General features: G+C 41.3%; 1 protein-coding gene across 1 annotated transcript; it reads right to left on the bottom strand.

Annotated features, from left to right (window-relative positions):
* Positions 1-675: 675 nt before the first annotated feature.
* Positions 676-2,701, bottom strand: LOC122640238 (L-type lectin-domain containing receptor kinase IV.1-like). The gene has a single exon (XM_043833385.1). It carries the CDS (start codon positions 2,699-2,701, stop codon positions 680-682), a length of 2,022 nt encoding a protein of 673 aa, XP_043689320.1. The 3' UTR covers positions 676-679.
* Between the last annotated feature and the right edge of the window lie 8,573 nt (positions 2,702-11,274).

The following is an 11,274-nucleotide window of genomic DNA, read 5'->3' as shown; positions in this document are numbered from 1 at the left end:
TATGTATTATAATAAAAATGTGAAAAAGCAAAGGGGGTAAAGAACGTGAAAATGTGTCAGGGGACGCACTGGGGTCGCAGGCTACACGTGATGCTCTCTATTGTCATGGAATGATGAAACAGTTTTGTATTGTATATTGAATATCTTTAATTAAGGAGAGTTTATATAGAGAAATTTTCAACCAAAAATATAGAAAAATTACAATGAGATATCGCTAGTAAAGAGATTGTGATTGTGTGTGCTTAATAGCTTATACAGTTATACGTGTGATACAGATTCCTCTTATAGAGTAGAAACATTACAATTTTTTTTTTTCTGTGATAAATGAACACAAACATTACATGTGATATGGTTGAGAGAAACTGAATATATATAGGTGGACAACCAACCAAATATGGAGCCTCTTGTGAATCACAACTAATGGGTTATGGTATTTAGTGAACATACAATTAATGACTTCAACAAAACCCAATAGGGTGAGTCGCCTCCAATGCCTCACTTGGGGCAGAAATGACCACCCTATCACCTGTCCGAAAACACTGCTCAAGGTGAGGTACACTCTCCAATATTAGAGGAATTGGAGGAATTAGAGGTGCCCGTGAATTGGAGGTGATAATTATTCCCAATTGGGCTTCTACCAAACCAAAAAAAAAAAAACCCCAATAGGGCAGGGCAAGAATCAACGTCCTCCAGAGGGTATCCATTCTGAAACGGACGGTGATAGAGGGATTACAAAATCATCAAAACCTTCGGCAACCACAGGTGTTACGCCATTAGCACTGAGACTAAGAGATGATGAAAGATTTGGTAGAGGAAGTTCTCCCTCCAAATACTGCATAACTTGTCGCATTGTTGGTCTTGCTGTGGGTACCCAATTAGAGCAAAGCAATCCAAGACTCAACACCACCTTCATTTCCTTCTCTTCGTAGTTCAATCCCAATTTTGAATCCACTGCGTCAAGAATTGCCCCTCTGCTCCAGCAATTGAACACCCAATCCACCAACACCACATCCTCATCTGCTGATGCTCTTGGATTTATTGGCCTCCGTCCACAACCAACTTCTAACATAAAAGTCCCGAATGCAAACACGTCTGTGCTCGTGTTGGCCTTGCCGGTTCTTGAAAGTTCGGGTGCAAGAAAACCTAGCGTCCCAGCCACATGTGTTGTTTGAGGTTCAGCTCCATGGCCATACAATCTCGCAAGTCCAAAATCTCCTAATCTTGCATTGAATTCCCCATCCAATAGAACATTACTGGACTTGACGTCTCTGTGAACCACAACCTGTTCCCATTCTTCGTGTAGATAAAACAGAGCAGATGCTACACCTCGAATGATTCGAAACCTCTGACTCCAATTCAGCACCGGCATAGATGGATCGAATAGGAACTTGTCTAGACTTCCGTTTGTCATGCATTCATAAACCAAAAGGAGTTCTCCTTTACGCCACCGGCAATACCCCAAGAGCGTTACTAGATTCCGATGCCGTAGTTTACCGATGCTAACGATCTCAGCAACAAATTCCCTAATCCCCTGTCTGGACTCATGGGAGATTTTCTTGACTGCAACTTCGATTTTGGAGGTGGGTAATACGCCTCTATACACCCTACCAAAGCCGCCAGTTCCCAGCAGCTCCTCTTGCTTAAACCCCTTGGTGGCCACGTAGAGATCTTTATAATTGAACCTATGAGGCCCATAACCAAGTTCCCATTCTTCAAGCACATAAGCAAATTTTCTCTTTCTTTTCACAATAATCAGGATGCCAAAGATTGTAGCCAACAATACTAAAGCAGCGGCAACTACAGGAAGCCCGATAATCAGAATAGACGGTTGTTTCGAGTTAATATGGTAGGATACTTGTCGGCCGGGTAGCGTGGGAAGTTGGTTGAGATTGAGTTCTTCAGCTCGCCCGTTCAGCTTGAAGCTCCATCCCAACACATAGTGGGATGTATTAACGGAACCAGTAGAGGATGACAAACCGACGAACATGGAGTCATTTATGACCGGAGAAAGATCGAGAGACAGAGACAAGAGGGGAAGATCCGGTTTAGAAACGTTGAATGGAGCTAATGTGACGTTGAGATGCTTGTGTACACCATCGTAATCAACCCAGACTTGCATGGATTCGCCACTGATGAGGCTTAGATTTACAAATCGACCGTTAATCTTATCGAAATAGGACGCCGGAGCGGAAGCAACAGATTCCAATCCATTGATATCGATACCAACATGGTTGTCGTTGATATCATTGAATTCTGGGTTCTGTATGGTGTCGAGCTCGACTGCGAATATATGATTGTTTGAATTGCCAACGTTGTTTTCGTTGAAGAGGCCCAAATATTGGCTTGGAAGATTAGTAGATGGGAGGCCACTTGTGGGTGCGATGAAAAAGGCGATCCCGTGACCGCTCAAATCGGACAACTGGGGGATGATGGCAAAGACAAAAGTGGTAGAGAAGGAGAGAGCCTCCGCAGTGGAGCCACCTGATGATGAGGAGGAGGATGGATCGAGGAATTGAATCGGGCTAACATAGAAGGCACGGCCCTGCTGCTGTCTCTGGCCATTGGCCAAGATGAGGAGGCCATTGGAATTGATCTCGGCTATGCCGTTCAGCCCCACGTCAACATGGCTGAATCCATTATAGGTGAAACCAACTTCTCCTCCTCCCGAGGCTGCTTCAATTCTCACAAAGACAAGCAGCATCGTATGCTTGAAGTAAAACAGAAACCCCAGGGCTCCAGTCAACATAGGTACCGAATCAAGGAATTCAGTCGAACAATCAATCACTAAATTATATGCACACAGAAATGACTGGCCAACCACGGCACCAAGAATTAAGATGAATTTTGGGGCCGACGAGTCTTAGCTCAAGTCAACTTATAGGCATCCGAGTCGGAGCCGTTGAGTTGATCTCTAAACCCAACGCACACAGAAAAGAGTGGCAAAATCATTCCGACGTCAGGAAAATTGGAAATTTTTTTTTTTTTTTTCTTGGGATAGAAATTGGAAATTACTGGGAAATGACAGAAATTAATGGTTAGTCCTTTTTTATTATTTATTTGGTAAATAAATTAATGGTTAGTCTCCCATCCTCGTAAGCGTCGAAGTTGGATCATCTACACGTACCAACGGGAGAATGTACATGCGAGAATCAATCATATATTAATTTTGTTTTCATAAAAACCCCTCCTCTTTTTATAAATAGTAAAAATAAGACAAGTGATTGGTTCTCTCATGTGCGTTTACCTCTTGTTACATGCAGAAGAATTGAACTCATAAGCGTCAAGGGGCGGTCGGGTGCAAGGTGCAAGGTGCAAGGTGCGGCGGAGGTAGATGCATTCCAAGCATCAAGATGCACATAGAACGGCTTTCACCGCGAGATTTGAATTCTTTTAAAAAAAATTGTGAATCTTTCACATGATAATTGATTTGAAAGGTATAATATAGACATTTCTCTTAATGGGCCTACTTAAATTTCCTATATAAATAACAATCAGTCATCATTCCCTATCTTCTGAATGAGAGAGGGAGAGATAACCACCACCATCCGCTCAGTCCACGAGAGGGGCAAAAAATTCCTCAGTCAACAAGTAGTGCATGTGACAAGAGATAAAAACTGCCCCACACTTCCTAAAATCAGAAATTTTATGTGGTGCATATATGCACAAGGTCTGGCATCGGGTGAAGCTCTAATTCGTCGCAATGCTCTGGTTGATTCGATATGTCAACGTTGTGGGATACAACTAGATACCAACCATCACATTTTTCTTGGTTGCCCCTTTTGACAGAGTCGTTTGATTTGACAATAATCTTTCTTATATTGCTCCCCAGGATGAAGAACCAAAGGTACACCTATGGATCATCAACAGCAGGGATTCAATTCTATATGAAAATAAGCTTTGAGACAGAGAGACAATGGGGCTATGCTTTTCCTCCGAGAAATGATCAAATATTTAATCAAAAGCAATAATGGACTCCTATCAAAGTGATCTGTGTTGCACAAAGAGCTCATCAGGAATTCTATCAGACTACTACCGTTCCACAATCGTCTCATGTTAAAGCTTTGTGTGCTTCGCATGGATGCTAGACTCCCTCTGTACGTAGCTGGCTTTGTCAAGGTGAACTGCAACGCTGCTCTGATTTCTAAATCATCTAAAGGAGGTATTGGTTTCATTTTTCGGGATCAAACAGGGGCATGCAGCTTGACCATTTCTAAACCAGTGAATTTTCAAAATCCCATTGTAAGAGAGGCTATTGCTATGCGCTCAGCTCTCCTTCATGCTATTTCAAATTGCTTGGACAGAGTGATGATTGAATCCAACAAGGAGCTGATTTCTCTATTGAGCAAACCCTCACAAGATGGCTCCCATTGCCGTCTCCCCTATTGTAGATGATATTAATCTTCTGCTATCCCACTTTGTAGAGCGCCCTTGTCCTTGTTTTCCTAGCACAATACTGCTGACTCTCTAGCCCCAGAAGGTGTTGTACGTTATTAACGTGTAAGACACCATGATCCAATTCCACTCCGTGGTTCCAAAATTTTATTTTACATAATCTACAATAAAATTTCTCTTTACTAAAAAAATAAAAAAAAAAGAGAGAAAACAATCTAAATTTTAATTTTTTCCCTTACAAGGCATTGTGTTTTTTGATAATTTCTCTTTTTTTTTAACTGGTTTTTCGATATTTTTTCTCTAACTATCTAATTTTTTCTAATTTACACATATTTATTGTATTAAAAAATAAGAAAAAACCTGACTCACCTTGACAAGGCTGAGTCACTAGGTTTTCTAAAAGACAAGTCCAATAAAAAAAAACCTGATTTTCCAACTATGGTATACATGTGAATTGATAATATTTATCCTTATTAAAAAAATTGTGAATTATAATAAAAGTGTGAAAAAGCAAAGGGGATAAAGAACGGATTTTAATCCTCTCCGATTCCTAAAGCCATGCAGTACAGTAGTGTTAGGTGGAGATGTCGACACCTGGCATCTCGGACATCCAACGGTCCGAGCTCAACATAAGTCAATGAGCTCGGACCGTTAGATGTCTGAGCTGTCACGTGTCGATATCTCCACCTAGCACTGCCGCACTGCACGTACAACTTTAAGGAATTGGAGAGGATTATTTTCCAAAGAGAACGTGAAAATCCCTAAGGACGCACAGGGGTTGCATGTTGGAAAATAATCATCTCCAATTCCTTAAAGTGTGACAGTGCAGCAGTGCTAAGTGGAGATGTCAACACCTGGCACCTGCCGCATCCAACACTCCATATCAATGAGTTCGGACCGTTGGATGCGACAACTGCCAGGTATCAACATTTCCACCAAGCATTGTCGCAATGCCACACTTTACGAATTGGAGAGGATTGAAATCCACGCTTGTAGTCAATTGTTAGTTCCGTAAATACAAGAAACCTTTGATTGTGATCCTCTTCTAATAATGAGAGGATAAGTTTAATAAATGGCTGCAACTTACTTTTAACATATGATCTGTGGATTAGTGGACATAAGGGTGTCAATTGCAAATGAAACCGTACGTTAAACAGGAATTAATAAATTGTTTACTAACCGGTTCAGTTTTGGTTTGTGAGAGTAAAACCATTTGTTAATTAAACTATTTGATTCGGTTTTGAATTGATAATCCTTCGCTTTAGAACCTATTAAAATCAAAATCCATTAGAATTGGTATACTATTGAGCCAAATATATAATACTAAATCGATTAAAAACACGATTAGTGTTAAGCAAATGAAATCAAAGATATTTGGCTGAAATGGCTTGTCTTGCAGTATATTGAGTATGGCAATACATAAGAATTACAATGGAAAGAAAAGAATGGAAAGGAATATTACAGAGAAGATTACAAGGCTGCTGTCTACACTAAATTAGCTCATATGATTCTGTTATAGATATACACTATAAGATCTATCCTAATCTGGTGAAGATATATATGGTAAGACTCCCCCTCAAGGTGAAGCGTGAAGGTTACAAACGCCCAACTAGGAAGATAGAAAATGAAATTATTCTCGGCCAAGAGACTTAGTGAATAAGTTAGCAATCTGATTTGTACTTGCAATCTTGGTCGACTGTAACAGGCCTTGGTGGAGCTTCTCACGAACAACATGGCAATCGATCTCGGTATGTTTAGTACGTTCATGGAAGACTAGATTGGAGGCAATGTGAAGAGCGGCCTGGTTGTCACAATATAATGGAGTAGGTGTAACAGGGGCGATTCCTAGATTACGCAAGAGGTAGGTGATCCAAGTGAGTTCGCAAGTAGCAGTCGCCATGGTCCTATATTCAGCTTCGACAGAAGAATGAGACACCGTGGTTTGTTTCTTGGTCTTCCAAGAAATTGGACTAGAGCCTAGAAAAATGCAGTAGCCAGTCATGGAGCGACAAGTCATGGGACAAGTTGCCCAATTCGAGTCACAATATGCCGTCAATTGGAGTGGCGTGGTAGATGATAGAAAAATGCCTTGCCCTGGTGTAGCTTTTAGGTAACGTAACAAATGATGACTGACATCTAAATGAGGCTGACGAGGTTGGTGCATGAACTGGATGAGGATATTGACAGTGTGAACAATATCAAGGCGGGTGACAGTAAAGTAAATTAGATTACCAACAAGCCGACGATAAACAGATGGATCATGTAATAAGTCGCCATGAGTGTCGGTGAGACGCAGATTTTGTTCCATCGGTGTATCAGCGGGACGAGTCCTGGTTAAACCACAATCTGTCAATATGTCAAGAACATACTTGCGCTGAGATAAATATAAACCTTTGGAGGAGCGAGCGACCTCAATGCCTAAAAAATATTTCAAGGGGCCAAGATCCTTGATGCGAAAGTGCTGACTCAGAAATGTTTTGACTTCAGTAATCAAAGTTGCATTGTAGCCTGTGATGATGATATCGTTTACATAGAGGACGATAAACACATAATCAGTCCGTCATTGGAGTATAAATAAAGAATGATCAGCCTGAGACTGAGAGAAGCCGAAGTCCAGAAGTACAGTGGAGAACTTAGAAAACTACTGGTGAGAGGCCTGTTTGAGACCATAGAGTGACTTATGAAGCTTACAAACAAGGTTCTCCCCCTTACGACGATATCCAGGGGGTGGAGTCATGTAGACATCCTGATGAGCACATTTATGTGTGAAATCTTAGGGCATAAAGCATATATTTTACCACATTGGACAGAGTTACTCGGTGCTTTCTTGTGCTTTTCAGGATTTAGGTGAATTCTTATGAAATGGAGGAGATGATGCTAAGGAAATGTTTTTAAGTTATTTAGAGGTGTTAATGGCTTGGATGCGTAGCCCATTGAGTCAGCTTCGCAACGGTTCAAACGGCACTTGATTCCGAGTTGAAACGAAGAAGTTATGGCCGTTTTCGTAACGACGCGCGAAAATGGTTTGCAGGGGTTTGTTTATAATTATTGACAGTCGGATGGAGACAAAGTGAAGCGGAAGTTCGGATCCCAGGGGCTTTAATGCAATTATCAGAAGTTACTTTACTGTACCCGAAAGATTCCATTTGGAAGGCTCTGGACAATCCAACTTCAACTTGAGATATCTTGGGCTCCCCAACTCCGAATTGGACGAAATTTGGAGTCTTTATTTTGGATGATTTTTTTAAGCGAGAACACAATGGTGAGGCTATATAAGCCCCCATGCTCCACGTTTTCTGAAGGACATAATAGATATTTTATTTATTTTTGAAGGAATCCTAGTCATCACCCTTACTCTCTCTCTCCTCCAACTTCTCAAGGGCACTTCTGGAATTCTACTTAGGATAGATTTATATTTTCTCATCTATGGAAGGTTGAAAAATCAAAGATGCTTTGATTTTATTACTTGGAGAAGATATCTACAAAAAGGAAAGACATTTAATTGGAAGTTTACTTTTCAGAAATAGAAGGTACCATGTAAGCAATCTCCTCTTTTTCTTTCTATTTTTTTCTTTTTCTTAGGATTCAAGGCATTGTAAAGAGGAAAGAGAAGAGAATATTCTCTTTTCTTAGGGAATATTTCTCCTACACTTCCATCTTCTCTTTTCTCCTCTCTTCCACCTATAAATACCCCCTACCTCTCTTGTAAAAATTGCTCATTCACTTAGTGAAATTTCTTCTCTTCTTCTCCTTCTAATTTGTGATTTTTGGCTTTTTTAAGTTCTAGTTTGCTTTTTTGATTTTCATTTAATGGTTATAATAGGTTTAGTTTATGCTTTAGTTATGCGTTGAAGAGACCAAGATATTTACCTGGAAGAACACCAAGGAGGCCTGCCGTGGGTGCGATGACGAAGGCGATTCCGTGACCTCTCGAATCGTTTTGAAACTCGACGTCTATGCCCAATACAAAAGTGGTAGAGAAGGAGAGAGCAATAGCTGCGGCGGTACCTGATCCAGAAGAAGAAGATTGGTTAAGGAAGTGAATGGGGCTAAAGTTGAAGGCATGACCCCGATGTTGCTCGCCCCCGCCAGTCAGCATGAGGTAGCCATTGTTTGTGAAATCGGCTACGCCGTCCAACTCAATGTAATTGATGTCGGCCGTTTCAAATCCATTATAAATGAAACTTACTGCTTCTCCTCCCGAGGTTACCCCATTAAATCTCGCGAACAGGAGGAACAAAACCATAAGCTTGAAAACGGAAAACATGGCATCCCGAATCGATTCCCTCTAAAGACTGAAAAAAATGACTCTCCACCGCTAGCTCCTCCTTCACATTCCGTCTTTTTGGTCTTTTGGAACTCCCTTAAAGGGGCGCTGTTGTTCTCGCCTGTGCCCCACACACCGGGTGGGCGTAATGATCATCCCCTATTCCTGCGGATCTTTATCACCTCCAGTTGGCTGCCTGGCCCAGTTCCCCAGTTCCTCTAACAAAGGGGGGCTGAAATGACCTCTCTACCTATGCCCAAACACTCTACCCGGGTGGGGTCCACCATCCCCCTATTAGAGGAACTGGGGAACTGGGCCGGTCAGCAAACTGGAGGTGATAATTTTCCTACTCCTGCACACGCTACCCATGCACCTGGCCGGCACAGAATGCGCTGCGGCACAAAAAACATTCTCCTTTAAATTATTAATCATAGATAGTAGTGACAGAAAACCCTCAGGTCAATCATCTAATCGATTATAAACCCCACGCGTACAAAAATGACTGGCCATTTAAGTCAAATTGTCAACCATCCCCCCCGTTTCAATTTTTGTTTTTTCAAGGTAGAAAGTATATTTATTCAGACCGTGTCAAGCACGTAGTTGACATGGTGGCCTTGAGCAATATTGAATTCCCATGTCACATGTGCAAAATGTGGATTCAGATCCTTTACTGTCGAGTTGCCTGGTAGGACAATGCTGCCAAGACACGGTGAGGCGTGCAATGTCCACCTTACATCTGCCAGAGCACCTTACCCAAGTGGGGATAAGGTGGATATTGCACGCCTTACCATGTCTAGGCAGCACAGTCCTACCGGGCAGCTCGACAGTAGAGGGTTCAAATTGGGCCTGCTCGCACAAGGGAGACTAGGAAAATTCGGGTGATAGTGTAGGAGTCCATCAATCATTCCCGCATCCCTTCTTCAACTCTATTCCATGTTTATCTTATTAAGTGATTTCATATGGCAGAGATTCTAGTTCGCATAATATCAAAATCTCTAGTCTTTGAGATTGTGTAAATCTTCCATTTATTTTATTTTTCTTTTTTCCTTATTTCAATGGGATTCAGTCCCTTCTCTATATTTTGCTATAAAACAGTCTCACATGTGATAATAAAAATAGTTCTATTCAGTCTCTCAATTCTGGATTTATTATATCTTCTGCCCCTTCTTCCCTGCAACCCCGCTCCACCCCTATCCGACAGTCCAACCCCCATTATACATACTCCATCCACACCCCTTTTCCCCTCCTCCAAGTACTCCCCTCACCCTTTGAATACACACACAAAACTGACCCCCTCTGTGTGTCAGCCTTCCTTCCTTCTGTGTCGAACAAAATTTGACTTCTTCTCTTCCTTCTCGACGTCACTCGAATCACACAAACTCTCGAAAGAAACTGTAACTCTGGAGATGAGTTCATTCTTCTCCTCAAACGCCACTTGTTATACCTCCAATCCGTCTACGGCCAAAATCATCTCTTGCTTCCTCTGCAGCTCCGATTATTTCTTATTCGATGACCACATTCCCTCCCGCCTTAGACCTGAGCATGGACCAAACTAAACCTGCCCTTTCCACTTTCCAGGCCAAAGTCCTGGAATCGTACATCCACTTGATTTGGGCTACAATATTTGGGCTGATAGATAAAAGTTTATTTGGAGAAGAAAACTATAAACTGCTTTGAACACGTACTCGCTGTCTTAAAGAAGATATTTGCCCCCACACAGTTGAAGCAAATTCACCTTCAGGATTCAACAAAGCACAGAAGAATTAACTTAGAATTCTAGAGAAATTCTGGTTGCAAAGAGAGAGAGAGAGCTCAAAAAACGTTGTGTAGAATGGCTGAATTGCCTTGGTTTATATAGACCCATTGGCACCCATTCATTGAAAACCCAGTCAATGAAACCCTTTCAAAAAAACCCATTCAATGGAACCCATTTATTGGAACCCTTTCAATGGAACCCATTCATTGGAAACCATTCACTGGAATGGTCATGACTATTCCGGGAATAGTCTTGACCATTCAATATCTCTTCTTAATGGGTTTAAAACCCCTTATTACAATCTATCTAACATGGGCTTGTTGGGCCCAACCATTAAGCACGAAAGCGATGGGGGCAGTATTGAAAAGTTAAAATAAGATGTGCCTTGGTTCCATCTTATAGTTACAGACTTACAGGTGGTGTGTCATTTGTCAAATACTCGAAAATTACAAAGGTGACTTTCCAATCATTTCAATCACGGGTTTAAATTTGGCCCTGTTCTCCCCTGAGCTGGATTTATCAACCTGAGGGGCTGGTCAGGGATAGAATTTTTAGGTCTGGGATTAGGATCGGACTGGGCCAAGGTTGAGGTCTCAAGTTGGGCACGGCTCAGCCTGACCCAACGTTAGGTTATGCTTTACAATTTAGTGTATAAATATTACAATTTTTGTTTAGTATCTAATTATCTATTGGTTTACTAAAAAAAATATAATATCTATTGAAGGAAAGTATTTAAAATTTTAAGATTGGACTAAGTTTTTATATCCAAAGAAAAGTCTAATAGTCAATTGAGTATGAAACAAACCAATACTCAATCACATGTTTCTGATTTTTTTTAATGCATAGGATGACAAAATGG

The sequence above is a fragment of the Telopea speciosissima genome, chromosome 9, assembly GCF_018873765.1.
Source record: "Telopea speciosissima isolate NSW1024214 ecotype Mountain lineage chromosome 9, Tspe_v1, whole genome shotgun sequence".
Taxonomy (NCBI): Eukaryota; Viridiplantae; Streptophyta; class Magnoliopsida; order Proteales; family Proteaceae; genus Telopea; species Telopea speciosissima.
This window is presented reverse-complemented; position numbering and strand designations above follow the sequence as displayed.